A 17,529-nucleotide genomic window follows, 5' to 3' on the forward strand; every position below is an offset into this window, starting at 1 on the left:
TTTCGGGTGTCCAGGTAAGCGCAGTGGAGCCAGACTGGCCGGTGAGCTCAGACAGAGGACGAGCGACCTCCGAGCAGCGGGGAACGAACTTCCGCTGGAAGTTCACGAGGCCGAGGAACCGGCGCAGCTCCTGAACAGTCTGCGGCCGCGGGAAGCTCTGAACTTTCTCGATGTACTCAGGGGCCTTGCGCAGTCCAGCTGCCGAGAGCTGATGTCCGAGAAACTTTACTTCATGCTGAAACCAGTGACACTTCGCTGTGTTAAGCGTGATCCCGTGCGCCTCCAGCGCCGACAGAACAGCATCCACGAGCTGCAGATGGCCGGAGAACGACGATTCCATCAGGAGCAGGTCATCCAGATACACCACAAGCTGCTGACGTGAGAATCCCGCGAAAATGGCCTGCATTTCGCGCTGGAAGACAGCAGGAGCGTTTTTCAGTCCGAAACTGAGACATCGGAACCGGTAGTGGGACCGCTGCGTGCTGAACGCGGTGAAATCCCGCGACTCTTCTGCGATTGGAAGCTGGTAGTAGGCTCGTTGAATGTCCAGCGCGCTGAACCAGCGCATATCATGCGCGCTGTAGACGGAATCTGCTACATCTGTCATCGGGAAACGCTCTGTGACAGTGCGGCGGTTCAGGCGGCGGTAGTCGATGCATAGGCGAAGCGAACCATCGCGCTTCCGGATCGGCACGATTGGTGCATTCCATGCCGAGTTGCAGCGTTCGATGATCCCCAGACGTTCAAGCTCCAGACATTGACGCTCGACATCTTCGGCGATCGGTGGAGACATCCGTCGGGGTCGCACGTAGATCGGGGTGTCATCCATTAGTTCAATTCGGTGCGCGGTCAGAGCAGCCCGCGGGATGTCAGCGTCACCACCCCCGAACACTCTCGAGTGCCGGTCGAAGATTTCCTGCACGGCGTCGCGCTGTTCACGTGAGAGGCCAGGTATCTCGTCAGCGGACGGCGGGCGACTGACCTGTTCGTCAGCGGCGTCCGACGAAGCGGCAAGGACTTCCACGGGGGGATCGCAGTCAAACATGCTGTCCGAGGCAGTGTACAGCTGGCCGATCAGTGCACCTTTCCGGACAGTGGTTGGTACAAAGCCTCGGTTGCAAACCAGCACACAGGGCTCGGACAGATCCACAATTCCATCAACAGGTTGCAAGCAGGGCGCACTGGCGACGTCCCCAGTGAACACATACGAGCGGGAGGGCGCATCACAAACGTCGCAGGTAGGCTGGGAACTGATCAGGCAGGGGAGGGTCACAGAGTCACCAGGCGCAACTGTGACGTCTCGAGTCGCGCGACAGGGCACTGCGCGGGCGAAATACGCACAGGCGGAGTTGCGATCCCCATCAGGCAGGTACAGCGTCCACTGCGAACCATCCACATGTCGGCCAGTGACCGCTCGGCGAGAGACATCGATACACAGTCTGTGTCGTTCCAGCGCGTCACAGCCGATAATCAGATCAGTTACGGCGCGGTCCGAGTCGAGCACCAGACAGTCTGTGAGCTGAAGCGGCACCCCGTGCAGAACAACGGAGACCTCTGCACGTCCTACCGGATGTAGCGTGCGGCCGCCGATCGCGTGAACAACCTCGGAACACGGTCGAATCACAGCATCATCAACCAAGTGTCGCGCGATCATGGAGCGGTCAGAGCCAGTGTCTATCACGCCCGTCACATTCTCAGAGCACCCAGCCACAGTAAACTTCGCGTGAAGGGCTGGCTGCGGTCGGGCAGACGAGGCGAAGACAGCTTCCGCAAGCAGGGGAAGCGCGGGGCTAGAATCGGTCGTAGCGGCTGGCCCCGCCGCGGCAGTACGACCATCTAGTTTTCCGTCTGACTGAGTGCTGGGGCACGCCGGCCGCGGCGGAGGGCTCGAGAAGCCCCACGCTCCGCATGCACTACAGCCGGGTTTGGCGGGTCTTCTCGGGACCTGTCCAGCGGGAGTGGCGAGCTGGGGCGGCGCGCGCGACCTGGGGCTGAGGGGACAGGCCCATCGTCGTGAGAGGTGCGGCAGTCACGCGCAAAGTGGCCAGAGGCGCCGCACGTGAAACACAGGTCATTGGCACGCCGGCACTCGTCCGCGGTGTGACCACGGCGGCGGCAGAAATCGCAGCGCAGAGGGTTCCTTTGACGGTCGCGGGTTGGCGAGTGTGCCGGCTGCACGGCGGTCGGTGCGCGGTGTCCGCGGGCTGACGCACCACGTGACTTAAATGCACCGCGCGGGACGCTGACGGAACGATGAGAGCAATCCGAGTCGCTGTCTGACTCGTCAGCGGACAAACGGAGGTCGTGGTGCGCAGGGCGTGACCGTGGTGACGTTGTCCGGGGGCGGGAGCTTTTGCACGACCGGCGCGCGGCCGTTGACTGACTGCCGTGCTCCGCTGAAGCACGTGCATATAACGAGTCGTGTGTGCCATCAGCCTCCGACTCGAATCGTTCACATTCCAGGTATGACACCAACCCATCCCACCTGAGCGTGGTATCATGATTAATCAGCGCATAACGCAGCTGCCGGCGGAGAAAGTCAGCGGCACACGTGGGCAGCGTTGACAGCAGTTTACGTCGGAGATCATTGCTCACCTGTTTGTCCGCCTCAGGGTACGCATCTTCGAACAGCGCAGCCAGCCGGAACGCATACACTGCCAGAGATTCTCCCGGCCGGCGCGCGGCGTCCCGATATGCGTCCGTCGCAGTCGTCTCCTCGTAGCCGCGCTGACGAGCGGCCCACTCCAACATTCGGCGCTTGATCACTGGGTACGGGCTGCGGGGTCCGTTAGCATCGAATATTTCCAGAACGCGGCCCGACAGCTTTGAACGGAGCAGCGGCAGCGCGTCTTCCATTGTACCGCGGTATTCAGACGTACAGTACCTTTCAAACCGGGAGAAGAATTCGTCCATGGGCTCTGCTGGGTCTTCACGAAACGGGAGCAGGTCGTGAGAGCGAGTCGGATGACTCTGGACCGTCTCACGGCTCACTGGAGGCCCGACGGGGGCGACGGCATCGTTTGTAGCGGCGCCATTGTCGCCCGCCGGAGCCGCCCTGACAGATACGGCCTGCTGTAGCGCTGTTATCTGCCTGTCTTGATTTCGCATATGCTGCCGCATTTCTTCCATGAATGCGAGCATAGCTGTCGGTTTCGCCTCCGTGATGGCGTCAGCTGGCGGCTGTGGTGAATCACTAGCCGGCGCGGGGTCAGAGGCCGACATGGCGTCGGAAAATTACAAAGTTACGTTATAAAAAAAGAATACTAACGGCACGGTACTGAGTCTCGCTGGACTAGGGACGCAGCGGACGAGCCCCCAATGTTACCGGTCGCGTGTTCTTTCCGGTTTCCAGCTCGAGAGTCTCGATTAACGGCAAAAACTGTATTGCCAATCACACGGCGACAACATCCCCCCGCGGGTTCCCAAGCTCGACTGCCTTCCCGCCGCGTCTCTCGCCGCGCCGCGTCGCGCGGCGTCGCCATGGCAACAGACAGTGGAGATGCAAACTCCGACACAAGATATCTATGGGCGCGCGGCGCAGGGCGGCTTGGCGACAAAGAACCAAACACGTTTACTCTGTTACAAGGTCATCAAAGGTCAATGACCCTGACCTGACCTTCACGTGACCTTGACACCCACCATAATGCATGGGACCACCATCATTTCACATGTTTGAACGTTTACAATCACAGAAAGACTGGAAACGAGCGGATAATAGCCGTTTTTTTCGAAGGGCTTCATCTAATTTGAACAAATCTGCACAAAATGTATACTTGATGGCCGTCGTGAAATACTCCTGAGCTGAATGTTCAAATTTTGTTCTCCTTTTCTTTTTAACCCTAGAACGCCTAGGGGGGGGGGGTTGTATCAACCCCCCCCCCTGAGGTTTTTTCGAAGTGCACGCTTAACGGCTTGTTGTAGCGGGCTGAAATTTTCAATACCCTATGGGGCAACCTTTGCGCATCTTTTGCCGAAAAAAATTGATCGGGTCATGTCAGGTCACGGAGTTATGACGTCATAAGAGGTACAGCCTCCGGCCGGATTTTCACAAACTGAGTGCCAACGCCCGAGGTTTCCTGCCGGTGGTACGGACATCGGTTGATGGATCGTGATGAAACTTCCCATGCATGTTGGGGCAAGTATTGGCTATCATATGGTATAAGGAATTTGACCGGGTCAGGTCAGGTCACGGAGCTATGACGTCACAAGAGGAACAGCGTCCGGTACTATTTTTGAAAAGCGCCCGAACCACTATTTTGCTAATTCTTGTCACCTCAATGGGAATATGCAGCAATATTAGCTTCTATAGGGAGCAAATGGACCTCCCAAATCCAAAAATACAATCAGATTTCAAAAATTTAAATTTTGATTTTTCGAATTTCTGCCGCCGACTGTGACCTTGCCGACTTCCGGCGCTCCCAACGCGCCATTTTTAGAGCTAGGGAAACGAAATACATACCAAACGATAGAGAATTGATCAAGGAACACGATAGTGAAGGTTTCAAGTCGATATCTCCCACCGTTTTGCCGCAAACGCCGCCGAAAGTTGAAAAAAGTCTATTTTTCCGAAAATTTGACCTTTGACCGGTCAAAAGTAGGTCAAATGTTGACCTAGGACCAAAAAATATACCACCAATCGCGAGATCTCGTTGAGAGCAATCCGTTGGTTTTTTCCTCTAAGCTCTACGACCTTCCGTTTCGAAACGCCAGGGGGGGTCGTAACAACCCCCCCCCCCCCCTGGTCGTTCGTGTTATGAGAAATGGCCTGGTCGTGCGAGGGTTAAATCAACTAGATTGAACAAGATTTTCATTGGACAAGATTGTTGACGGCCCTCCTGTGAAACAAGATTCGATGAATTCTTAAACTCCCTAGTTATTTTGTAACAACCCTAGGTTCGTTGCATACTAACTAGGGAGGTTGCAACGACCCTAGTTTCGTTACAACGTCCCGGAACGAGCAGTTATTTTGTAACGTCCCTAGGGTCGTTGCAAACAAACTGATCGTTCAGGGAGGTTACAACCACCCTAGGGTCGTTGCAAACTAACTGAAATCGCATACTCCCTGTAACATATATACAGTCGTCCTCAAAATTATTCATACCCTTGTTAATTTACGACATATTTTGCTTTTTTGATGAAAAGAAAACATTTTGTCGAGCTTATTTATGATTTATATATGACCAACAGGGGAATGAATAACAGCAACATACAACTGACAAAATATTCAGTTTCAGGTCTGTTTTATTCATGAATCTTTGAAAACACTCATGTTCAAAAATATTCATACCCTTGGTTTTCAGAGTTCAGTGTCTTTCTTCAGTAGTCGATAGCATATCCTTTGTTCCTTATTACTGCTTCTAGTCGGTTCCTGTAGGTGCTCACAAGCTTGCCACACGTTTCCTGTGGGATTTTGGCCCATTCTTCCCTGGCAAAAGCCTCCGACTGGGTCAGGCTAGTCGGTTTCCTGGCCGTCACTCGGGTCTTCAAGTCCCGCCATAGATTCTCTATGGGATTCAGATCAGGACTCTGACTAGGCCACTCGAGGACGCTGATATCATTGTCCTCGAACCATTCCTTGACTACTTTAGCCGTGTGTTTGGGATCATTGTCTTGCTGGAACTTCCAGTTGTTGCCGAGTTCCAGCTTCTCTGCAGATTCCTTCAGGTTTTCGTCCAGAATTTGGATATAGTCCTCCTTTCTCATGGTGCCCTGGATCCTGACGAGGTTTCCTGTGCCGCGGGAAGAGAAGCATCCCCACAACATGATGTTTCCGCCACCGTGCTTGACGGTTGGCACCGTGTTCTTGGGATTGTAGGCCTCTCCTTTACCCCTCCAAACATATGCAGCATCCATGTGCCCAAACAACTCCAACTTCGTCTCATCAGACCACAGGATGTTTGCCCAGAAGTTGGAATCTTGCTGCATATTGCCTCTAGCAAGGCTCACCTGGCCTTTGCTTGAGGCAATATGCAGCAAGATTCCAACTTCTGGGCAAACATCCTGTGGTCTGATGAGACGAAGTTGGAGTTGTTTGGGCACATGGATGCTGCATATGTTTGGAGGAGTAAAGGAGAGGCCTACAATCCCAAGAACACGGTGCCAACCGTCAAGCACGGTGGCGGAAACATCATGTTGTGGGGATGCTTCTCTTCCTGCGGCACAGGAAACCTCGTCAGGATCCAGGGCACCATGAGAAAGGAGGACTATATCCAAATTCTGGACGAAAACCTGAAGGAATCTGCAGAGAAGCTGGAACTCGGCAACAACTGGAAGTTCCAGCAAGACAATGATCCCAAACACACGGCTAAAGTAGTCAAGGAATGGTTCGAGGACAATGATATCAGCGTCCTCGAGTGGCCTAGTCAGAGTCTTGATCTGAATCCCATAGAGAATCTATGGCGGGACTTGAAGACCCGAGTGACGGCCAGGAAACCGACTAGCCTGACCCAGCTGGAGGCTTTCGCCAGGGAAGAATGGGCCAAAATCCCACAGGAAACGTGTGGCATGCTTGTGAGCACCTACAGGAACCGACTAGAAGCAGTAATAAGGAACAAAGGATATGCTATCGACTACCGAAGAAAGACACTGAACTATGAAAACCAAGGGTATGAATATTTTTGAACATGAGTGTTTTCAAAGATTCATGAATAAAACAGACCTGAAACTGAATATTTTGTCAGTTGTATGTTGCTGTTATTCATTCCACTGTTGGTCATATATAAATCATAAATAAGCTCGACAAAATGTTTTCTTTTCTTCAAAAAAGCAAAATATGTCGTAAATTAACCCTCGCCGGACCTATTGGTTTTCTACATACGCGCCGGCCGAGGGGGGGGGGGGGGGCGGGTACGATCCCCCCCTCGCCGTTTCGCCCCTGGTGGAGCTAGCGCGTCGCGGAAAAAACGAGCGTGTGCGCCGTTACGAGACGCAGAGATTGGTACCCGATTTTAAGGTCCTAGGTCAACCGGTGACCTCTGAGGTCAGGTCAAGTGCCCCAAGGTACGGTTCAGTTTTTGGTGAATAACTTCGCAAAAAACGGCCGCAGAGCGCCGATTTTGGCAGCATCGTGTTCGCCTCGCTCAGGCGCGTCGAATGATATACTTTTTGTCCGGGTCAGGTCAACTTGGGGTGTTGACCTCAGGTCAAGGTCAGGTCAGCACCCCCAGGTCACGAAGTTGGTCGAAAGAGGTCATGTCGCATATCATTCGATTCGGCAGGCCTTCCTGAGTCTATTGGTGGCTTTCCCGACTCGCTAGCTCAATTTGATCAAGAGTTATTGACGAAAAACTAATATGACCTTGATGACGTCATAAATGACGTCACGCAAGGTCAACATTGCAAAAGTGACGCATCTAACCTTGCAAGGAGTGCATCAAATCACGATTCTGTGTGCTTGAGATAGTTGGAGATCGCTCCCGGCGCCAGAATAGCAGTTTTCATTTTTCCCCATTGACTTATAATGGTGAGGTCACGAAAATGACCTGACCTCATATGACCTTTAGGAAAAATCCGAGATATACAAGTTGTGGGACTCATAATGGATACTAGATCCTGCAAGTTTCATTTCCCTGTGACATCTCCTCTAGCAGTGAGGGCGTAGCGAAGTTGCGACATCTGAAGACCGTGCAGAGGTTCACTTATGACGTCATAGGTCAGTGACCTGACCTGACCCAAAAATGCGGTTGGTGTCAAAAGATGCGGCTTGGATCAAAGGTCAGGTATGCCAAGTTTCAGCTCTCTATCGCCAGCGTGTTCGGAGCTATCGCGAAAAAACCCTATGGGGGGGGGGCGGCACCCGCCCCCCCCCCTCGGCCGGCGAGGGTTAACAAGGGTATGAATAATTTTGAGTATTATGTCTAGTTGGAGATATTGTCTGCCGACCTTGCCTTTGTCGAGAGGGGGATGGGGATCACCGATCTGAGCTGCTCTCACCTGTTTCGGCGGCTGCAGGGTGCTTATACACGACGAACAGATGCCGCTCACTGACGCCGCTGAAGAAGTTGCTGTCCCCGACGTGGCCGTTGATACGGTGGTGGGCGCGTGGGAGCGGTGGGTGCCTGCCCTCTCCGTGTCAGCAGATGTCCCAGTCGCCGCCGCCGAGCACGCTGGGGTCACTGGGCCTGGGCGAACTGCTATCGGCCGAACTGGGGCAGGGACAGATGTAGCCAGGGTCTTTACAGTCGCCAACAAGCCGGTATTCTGTCCAACTCCCGGGCTATTGCCAGCCCAGGGTGTCAGACCTGCGCCGTTTGGAGCGGGCTGAGCGGCAGTGCCCGCCCAAGAGAACAGACCATTCACTGCGGCCTGCGCGAACATCATCTGCGCCGCCAGTTGCGGGTTGTTGACGAAGCTGCCGCTCGTCTGGGACCTCGCCAAGTGTTGGCCTGCCGACAACTGAGAACTCGTCTCGAGATGGGCTGCTGGCCGCTTTTCCGTGTCTCGTTTGGTCGTTTTTCCTTGCCTTTCCGCTTTGTCGTTGTCGTGCCTTTTGTTTTGTCGCGTCACCCACCGGGGGAGGGGCGTAGAGAGAGGGGAGCAGCTCCACTCCTGTTCCGGCCGGTCCGGCATCGCTCCCACCGCCGCTGACCGCTCAGCTGTCAGCAGCAGCAGCAGCAGCAGCAGCAGCAGCAGCAGCAGCCGTCAGCAGCAGCAGCCCAGGGTAAACAAGCAGCAGCAGAGGTCACACACTATTTTGTCAGCCACTTTTCACCATGAAGTTCTATCACTTGTGTAAACCAAAAGTCAAGTGCACTGCTACAGTACGCCACGTGTTGTATCTCCACTCCTCACTTGCTCCTCACCACAGGTGCTGAACCCAAACTAAACAGGCACAGCACCGACCCCTCTCCGCCCCACGCGCGCCACTGACGGCGACCTCGGAGCTGCGGCCCCGACAGCCCAGCGCGCCCCCTCACAGCTCTCACTCAGCTGACGGGTCAGGGCGCCGCGCAGTGGCGTCTCCAGTGTCACGGCCAGGGGGGTCTTATCGCTGCTCACTGTGGTGCGTGGTCGACTGCCTTCTTACTGCGTGGACTTTCACTAGTCTGTTGGATGCACTGCATACAGAGTCTTCATAGTTGGCTGCACTTGAAGGTAGTTATTTTCACTACCAATCGTGAATACAATAATAATATTATGAGGATATGATTGATAATTACTTCTCAGATGAGCCAAGTAATTGATACTTCTCTACACAGTACCTACAAAATGCATAATATATTCACATAATGCTTACAAAAGTGTGGCCGGCAAAAGTCAGTTGGAGGTCTTTCTCTCAAAACTTTCGCACGTGGGCCCACTGTCTTGCTCGCTCGTTTGTCACCCCAAATGCGTTCTACATGACTGGTGTGTAGGTGATGTGCGTGATAACGAACAGCAGCAACAGCCTTGGATGCCACAGGGTGACATTTTGCCTATGGAGCCGAGACTGGGCTCAAGCGAGCCATTCACCGAATGGCCTTTGTCGCCCTTGTCCCAAAACCCATTTTATCCGTTTTCACAACGGAATAGCTAGCGGGTACCTAATAGATGCCTGTTTGGTCCGTTTATAACTCAGGAATTTTAGTAGTTCTTTACCCGCGCCATGCTGGACGGGGTTTTTACGCCCCCTCCTCACGTTTTTCGCGCATATCTAAAAAACGGCGGCGCAGAGCGCCGTTTTTTTTTTTTTTTTTGTTCTGTCCATGCATCATTCCCACACATCTCAGGTCATGTTCGGTCAACAGCAGTATTGTTCGCTATAACTTTTGATTGAGACGTGCTAGAGTGGTGTGAAAACACGCCAGATGTGTTCAGCTCGACAATACGGATCGACTGATATGCAACATGACCCTTTCCGGTCAGGTCGTGACCTTGACCTGTGGTCAAGGTGACCTGACCTTGACCTGTGGTCAAGGTGACCTGACCTTGACCTGTGGTCAAGGTCAAAAATTCAAGGTTTGTCAGAATATAGTTTAAAGCAAATGAATATTTTATTTTCGTTTAGTGCTCGCTGAATGTAAGGCATTTAAATCGTTTAAATGTTTTCGAATTACCTCCCTACAAAATTATACTTTTCATTCATGTATTTTTTGTTTTAGATGAATTTTTGGCCAGGACCATTATCTCATCGATGCCAAAATATAAGTATATTTGGGGACAAGACACAAATACAAATACAAATACAAATACAAATACATATACAAATACAAAACTACAATTTGTATTTTATATTCCAATATTTTTTGCATTCTTTTTATTCTTTTTCGTATTCCAATATTCTTATATTTTGGCATTGATGTGATCATCGCTCGTGGCCGAAAATTCATCTAAAACAAAAAACACATGAATGAAAAGCATCATTTTGTAAAGAGGTCATTCAAAAACAATTTAAAAATGCATATTTTATTGAAAGGCCTTTCTAAACACTAATCAACACGTATATTGCTATGTCTATGTGTGTATCAGGCTTCCTCATTACTGCGATGCGACTATTGAATTATAAATCCAATGATACCCTTCCTTAGGTACTTATTGTGACTGAAGTTCGTGTGATCACTGATGAATAGGGTTTGTATATTTATTTAAATTGTTGGTCTTCCAACGTGTACCCAAGTAACACAAAGTACCCGTGTACTAGGTACTCTGTCTTGGATTTGACGTTCTTTCGGACGTCGCTTATTGCATGTCGCCACATGGTCCAACATACGTTATTACGAGTAACGGCCCATTCTGCACTATACGTTTTTCTGCGTGCCCTTTATTTTGCGAGTTTACGTGTTTTGCCTAATATCGTTCTATAAAAAAGTTATAAATGATATAGCCTTGGCATTGTTATATACACAGGTTTATATAACTATTACCTATATAAATTAACCCAGCACCGCCTGGGCTATTTCCGTACGCACGACAGCCTGGGGGGGGGTCGGATTCGACCCCCCTGTTATCTCGAGAACCAATGGTCCTATCGAGGCCCGCGAGGCGGCGTTCGAAAGGTCTCTACGAGACCTTCCCAAAGTACTCTTAAGATTTTAAGATTGAGGTCAACTTTCGGGTCAAGGTCAGGTCAAAGGTCAAATTCTGGGATTTTGCATGATTAGGCTTAGGGACAGCGGAATCGATAGCTGCTGCTCAAAACTCACCAAAAATGACCTCAAAGACCTAGAAAAGGTACCATGTGCGTATAGGGGTCATACTAAGTACGGGTCAAGGTCAGGTCAGGTCACCAAAGGTCACGGTTTTCACTTTCTGCTACATGGGCGTGCGACACAGTTTTATGGCTTATTTTTTCACGCCAAATCCGATGGTAATGGTTATATGTGACCCCAAGTCACTGTGCTGGTAATAAGTGTACATTGAATGCATAAAAAACGTTTATACCAATACATAACTAAACGAGGGCTGAGAAAAAAGTCAAATTTTCATATTTTTATTTTTGACATAAAAATGCACTTTTCTAGACAAGCTTTGTCCCAGGAATCTAGTGGCGCCATTTGTTTTCACATGCGATGTTCAGAAGTGCCTCTAATTCACGAAAATGATTATGACGTTACCATGCCTTATGCATGTTGGAGCTATTTTTTTACAATTTGGGGGTCAAAAATCAAGATGGAAAGTTTAAATTTGGGACATTTAATGTTCTTATAGAGCTCTATAACACATATTCCGTTTTTTGGAAATTCTTTTTTGGATTTATTTGCTGTTTTCCAAAAATATAGTTTTTTTTTGAATTTTTGGGGGTGAAAAACGCATTTTATGGAACATCCGAGATAGCCATTTTAAAGAAGTCGTTAAGCTGCGTCTATTCATGTCATTAATTTGCAATTTGCTTTAAACCTTGATTTTTGGTGATTTTTTTTTTAATATTTACCACTTTTGACTGAAAACACCATGTAGTTACATCACTAAAATCAATATATCTCAAAAAGTTTTGGATTTTTTTTCTTACAAATTACACAGAAGACGTCAAATTAATGGGGGAGAAGGTATGCAAAGTTTCAAGTTGATAGCGTAAGCGGCTCATGAGTTATTCAAGAAAAACGGAGGGGGTCGGATCCGCCCCCCGCCCCCCCCCCAGGCGGTCGCGGGTTAACTATAATTTAACATTAAAACATATACAAAACGTAATATCGTTTTTTTTCTAGAACAATATTATGCAAACTGCGCAAATCCGCAAAAAAAAACACACGCAGAAAACGCATCGTGTAGCCAGGCCTTAACAGAGGCGTAAAATTTTTATCCGCCTATACTCCTTCTCTTTGTCCCTTTGCCGCAGGACATAACCAGCGACAAACACTGGTTACTTGTTTGTGTTAGTTGTAGGTACATAGTGTGTTCAGATATCTACTCTACTGTTTCAGCAATCCATCCTGGCTGTCGGTTAAGGCACACGAAAATTCGAAACAAAGTATTTATTTTCAAACATCACTTGCCAATGAACGCCTTTTTAGCATCAAAAGAAGTGTAAACATGCTATAACAACCTGTTACGAATTCAAGAGAAAATGCGTTTAAAACAGACAACCGCGAAAAGCCTGTGAATACCATACGATATGAAGAAAACGATTTTTTTTTGCCGCAAAAAAGTCAGACCATCAATTACGGAAATGCAATCACCTATTCGCAGTCCATAGATTATCTCAGTTCCTACAGACACTAGGGATCCATAGATACCGTACCTACAGATATCTACAAATCTCTAGTATCTACAGATACCACACCTCACACCTGCATCCGACCGATACTGCGTCTTACGGGTGCATCTCGCAGAGATACTGCGTCTTAAAGCTGCAGTCGACGTCGGCCCATTCCCCAACAGTGTAAACATCCATTGAGTTGACCCCGTTCACCGCCACGCAGAGCTCGTTCCTCTCCGGCGGACCGTTGGGCTCCACGCTGACAATTTGCTGCCAGTTGGCGTTGACCACCTGGGGTTTCCCTGGGCTGCTCCAGCGCAGAACTCCGTCCGAGCCCGGCGTGGATCGCAGGGCGACCCAGAACGCCACACTGTCCTTCACCACCCGGGAGTCCGCGGGCAGCTCGAAGTCGATGACTGCCAGACGAGAGGACGGGATGGTGGAAGCACAGGCGTCCCTCGCTGCCTGCCAGCTCTTGAAGTCATCTATAGAGGAGAGTCGGAAGCAGCGGCCGTTCAGAAGTTCCCAGCCCTCTGCGCATGCGCCGTCCTGTGAATGAGCAGACCAGTTAAGATACCGGCGAGATAGCTAAGAGTATGGAAACTACACCTTTTTTCCTTCAGTTTTAAGAAGTTGAAGCTCAGGTTGAAAACGGATGCACCTCCGTTTGAAAAAGATGCCATTCAAATTGGATTACATTTTTTTCTAATTAAAACGCATCTTTTAAAAATTGAACTTCAGCTTTTTCAAACAGAGGCCTGTTTCACTAAAAACTTGCGATTACAAGTGTTTGAACTTTACAATTCATAAGTATTTTTGCAAACTATGTAAAATCGGGTTTCACTAAACTTCATCACCAGCGGCACCTCCGATAAAAAGAGTTGGTAAATAAACTTGTAAACAATAAAATTGTTTTTAATCAAGAACTTCACCATGTTACAGATATTGCTTCTTTTTATCAAACTATGTCTAGTTTTCATGTCAGAAATTACAGGAATAAGTTAAAAATAATGATGCTGTTTCTGAGTGGTATAAATGATAGTTCACAATATCTTATTATTGAATGAAAATAACACGTAAAAACATTTGACAGCAGAAGACTGTTGAATGCAATTATGGCGCGCAAATGACAAAACATGACGATATTCATTTATTGCTCGTAGCTGGTTCGTAGGGAATGTGCTAAGTGAAAAAGAGCATATAATGACTCAGCATATCATATTTGTTTTAAATAATTGATTGCTTTGCATCATTGCACAAAAAGTATCAAAATTCCGAACGTCAGGACCACTGGAATTTCAGGTTTGTAATTGCGATGTTTTCTTTCAAGTTTCTGGTCTTCGTGAAACAGAAAGTTTGCGATTCCCGTGTTTTCTAGCAAACTTTTTCTTGTAAAAAAGTTTGCAAATTTTAAACTCAAAATTCATGGCCGAAGGTTTCGTGAAATCCAAATTTCAAATGTTGGTAATGATTTCTTTTAAACTCAAGTTTTTTCTTTGTAATTACACACTTTATTTGTTAGTGAAACAGGCCTCTGAGGTCAGTAGCTGCGGAACACCTTCAATTTAAGGGGGGCACTGCCGATTTTTGGTCCCATTCTTGCCATGCAACGCCCATAGGGCTCATAATGTTAAAATGCCAAAATCAAAGGGGGGCATGGTGTCCCGGTGCCCTCCCCGTTCCTCCGCCTATGACAGAGGCCTGTTTCACTAACAAATATAGCTTGCAATTACAAAAAAAAACTTGAGTGTACAAGTAAAGATTAACAACATTTGACTTTTGGACTTCACGATACCTCCGACCATGAATTTGAGTTTACAATTTACGAACCTCTTACAGGATATGTTATTGAGTGCTCTCGCGAGTAACTTCTTGTAATATTATAGAATGATTGTTACTGACCTTTTCCTCGAATATATGTTAAATGTCGAATATGATGTATTAGAGTTGAGTGAATTTTCGCCCACAGAGCATCGTCAGACAGGCAATCAGCCCTGTGGGCGAAAATTCACGACAATCCTGAAACAGACTCTTTCCGCAGTCAAAAAATCGCAGGCGAGAGCTTATTCAAATACATGGAAGCACGCTCTCAATCGCACGCACCTCCCGCATGCAATTGATGCGGGAAGAATGATAATGTATTTGAATAGGCTCTCGCATGCGATTTCCTGAATGCAGGAAGAGTCTGTTTCAGCCTTAACCCCGCCGGGTCCGGGGGGAGGGGGGGGTTGATGCAACCCCCATACGGTTTTTCGCAAGTCACCAGGTCACCAAAACCGGTACAATGTCAGGGTAAAATTGGACTATAATAGCGGCAACGGAATCGCTTGGTTTATCGTTTATAGCGTAAAAACCATTAGACTTAGCGGCACCAAAATTCAGACACAACTTGGGGCATCCATTTGACATATGATTTTGGAGTTTTGTGTTGCAGTGGCCTCGGGTCAGGTCACAAGGTCACAAAAAAACGGTACATAGAAGCCGTTTTCACGACCACTTTCTATGCAAAAAGTTTAGGTGTCCTCTAGCCGGCTGGGATTTTCTCATACTTACGGTATACTGTTGCACCGTAGAAGCTGCCCACTGCCCAGCTTTGAACGTATCTTTATCACATCCAAACTACCCTCTCGCTTTCTTCAATTTATTTTATCATCTTTTTATGTTCTTGATTTCCTTTTTGGGGATTATATTAGTTCTTGACCCCCCCCCCCCATTGCATGTGTTCCTATTACCTTGTGACTTTGTTCTTACCTTGAACCCCCTATCATTCTATGTCTTTCTCCCACCTTGTAGCCCTCCCTCCTCCTCCTGTTCTAGCCGTCTCTCACCTCCTGTTCAGTCTCGCAGACATAGGACAGGGTGCTGTCGCAGTGCGTATCGGCCCAGACGCCCGGCGGCTGAAATTCGGTTCCTGCACCGGCTCCCGACATGAGGACACAGTCGTCGTTGGAGCTAGCAGCGCCGTCGGGCTCCTGAGCCTTGATGACCTCCCAGTTGGTATAATCGATGTCAGTCTCAAACTCCGTGTCCTGGTTCCACTTGGTGTACGGCGAGCGAAGGCCGATCCAGTAATAGGAGCCCTTTCGGATGTCGCTCTGCTTGGAAAGGAAGGCCTTGTTGTCGTAGGTGATGGCCGCGAGGTGAGCGCCCTCATGCTGGCTCTGACACCCGGTGGCGTTGGCGCCGTCCCAGTTCAGCGCTTTGTCCGTGACGAGTTTGTAACAGGTGCCGCGGTGGGGGCCCACCCATCCTGAGGGGCAGTCCTGATGGCGCGGCTGAGGAGAGGGAAGAGGGGAATGTGCGTGACAAATTAGCGACACTGTGCACACTTTGGGATCGTAGCACAATGAAAACGAACACTGACGCTTACTTCAGAATGTGTGGCTTCAGCAAGGTAACTATACAGATACAGAAACTATGGTATACCATAATTATCTGCCCAAAGTTACACCATGCGCCAAGGACAAGTTTTTACAGGTGCAGGCCTTACCTCGATGTCTTCATTTTGTACCAAGCGAAAGGTCCCGGCGTGCTTTGAAGCTCTTCCAGATCGAAATGTTATGCCTGTTCCGAAAGAGACCGCAACCAATAAAAAGAGTAAATGACAGAAAAGCTGAGCCGCCATGCTGCGAACGTGGCACTAGCTGACTTTGTGCAAGCGACTAGCCTTAGTGGTGATGATCTATCCAAAGCTCGGTTTATGTACGCGAAGGTTCAAGGCGCCATTCTACATGGCGACTCGCTATTGGCTGGTGGAAGTGAGAGAGCACGTGCCACGTTTGCGTTCGATAGGCGCCAGCCAGTGACCACATGTGAAAACATAGAAGAGCTAGGTACGTGTGCCGATAGTTGACACACGTGAACTTCGTGATTAAACAAAAACACACGAGAACTTCAAATGTGGAGTCGGATAGCGAGGGCGAGGGCATGACCGGCGTATCAACATCGGTCTCGCAACAGATCGGGGATGTCAAATTCAGAGCGCTTGAACTGGAAAACTACATAGAAGCCAAGTGCAAACCATCTCCATACAATTTACCGAAGAGTTACCGGGTATATGGAAACATCACAGCTTTTACCGAATTCAAGGCAGGTGAACCCTTGCCGGGTCTGCCTTTTTCTTGTGTACATACATGGGTGATTTTTTTACTTGTTAAAAAGTAATGAGGTTTAGTGGCGTTAAAATGCAAATACATATTGTAAAATTATATACCAGCATGACGAGCATTCTGGGACATTTTGATTTCATGCAGACACGATGTGAAGGAACGTCCATCGTGTATTTTACTTGTGCTTGAAGTTACCCCCTCTCTCACCGACACGAATCAGCCCGCCTGAGCATATGTTAAACAGCACCATGGACTCCCATACTCATTAGGCGGACTGAAAAGGCTCCTATCACCCATTTTCAGCTCTGCCAGATATTTCCAATGTTTTCTTGTTATATCTGCCATACCTGGGTCCAAAAACTAGAAGTCTAGAAAGGGCAGGTCGAGGATTTTGCTACTGGCGGCCCTGGTGGTGTCTGATTCGCTGTTTTTGTTTCTCCCTGAAGACTGATTCTTCAGAGGCTGCACATACGCCAGATGGACCGTTTGAAGGTTATTTATGAATACAAGCTCGTTCGTGCATTATTTAACGTCTTTCTGAGGTATCTCCTTGATGATCGTATGCTTCGAACTGCCTCAATGCTTCAAAATCATCGTTTTGTGTCGTTCCTTACTGAACGGCGGTGGACCATGCGTGCCCGATTGGTGGGACATTTTCAGGCTCCATTGGGGCCGAGGCCTTCGGTTAAAAGGGACAAATCATGACACCATACAAAATGTCCCAGATTCATCTATCACGTGCATTGCTTTTTTGCACAAGATTTTTCGATTTAGGGACTACCATTGACGTTTACTTTTTAACAGTTA

General features: G+C 48.9%; 2 protein-coding genes across 5 annotated transcripts in view; both read right to left on the minus strand.

Moving 5' to 3' along the window:
- Positions 1–9,057, minus strand: part of LOC122394560 (protein groucho-like) — a 115,639-nt gene extending 106,582 nt beyond the window's left edge. The window contains exon 1 of one of the 4 annotated variants that reach the window (XM_043391520.1): positions 7,933–9,057. In XM_043391520.1, coding sequence (XP_043247455.1) covers positions 7,933–8,568 — 636 coding nt within the window. In that variant the 5' untranslated portion in view covers positions 8,569–9,057. The remainder of the gene's footprint in view (positions 1–7,932) is intronic. The other 3 variants (XM_043391519.1, XM_043391521.1, XM_043391518.1) reach the window with 3 other exon arrangements.
- A 3,317-nt stretch (positions 9,058–12,374) lies between these two features.
- On the minus strand, positions 12,375–16,296 carry LOC122394559 (macrophage mannose receptor 1-like). Its single transcript, XM_043391516.1, has 3 exons — positions 16,104–16,296; positions 15,442–15,888; positions 12,375–13,162 (listed from the first exon to the last, which is right to left on the minus strand). Exons 1-3 carry the CDS (start codon positions 16,236–16,238, stop codon positions 12,728–12,730), a joined length of 1,017 nt encoding a protein of 338 aa, XP_043247451.1. The 5' UTR covers positions 16,239–16,296; the 3' UTR covers positions 12,375–12,727.
- Between the last annotated feature and the right edge of the window lie 1,233 nt (positions 16,297–17,529).

Source organism: Amphibalanus amphitrite, unplaced genomic scaffold (genome assembly GCF_019059575.1).
Source record: "Amphibalanus amphitrite isolate SeventyFive unplaced genomic scaffold, NRLGWU_Aamphi_draft 000599F_arrow, whole genome shotgun sequence".
NCBI classification, from domain to species: Eukaryota; Metazoa; Arthropoda; class Thecostraca; order Balanomorpha; family Balanidae; genus Amphibalanus; species Amphibalanus amphitrite.

Excerpts from the sequence above, each read along its gene's own strand:
- LOC122394559 (XM_043391516.1), bottom strand. The coding sequence starts at position 16,238 with ATGGCGGCTCAGCTTTTCTGTCATTTACTCTTTTTATTGGTTGCGGTC. Across the intron at positions 15,889-16,103 it reads TACAAAATGAAGACATCGAG|CCGCGCCATCAGGACTGCCC; the intron begins GTAAGGCCTGCA and ends CCCTCTCCTCAG. Across the intron at positions 13,163-15,441 it reads TCTGCGAGACTGAACAGGAG|GACGGCGCATGCGCAGAGGG; the intron begins GTGAGAGACGGC and ends GCTCATTCACAG.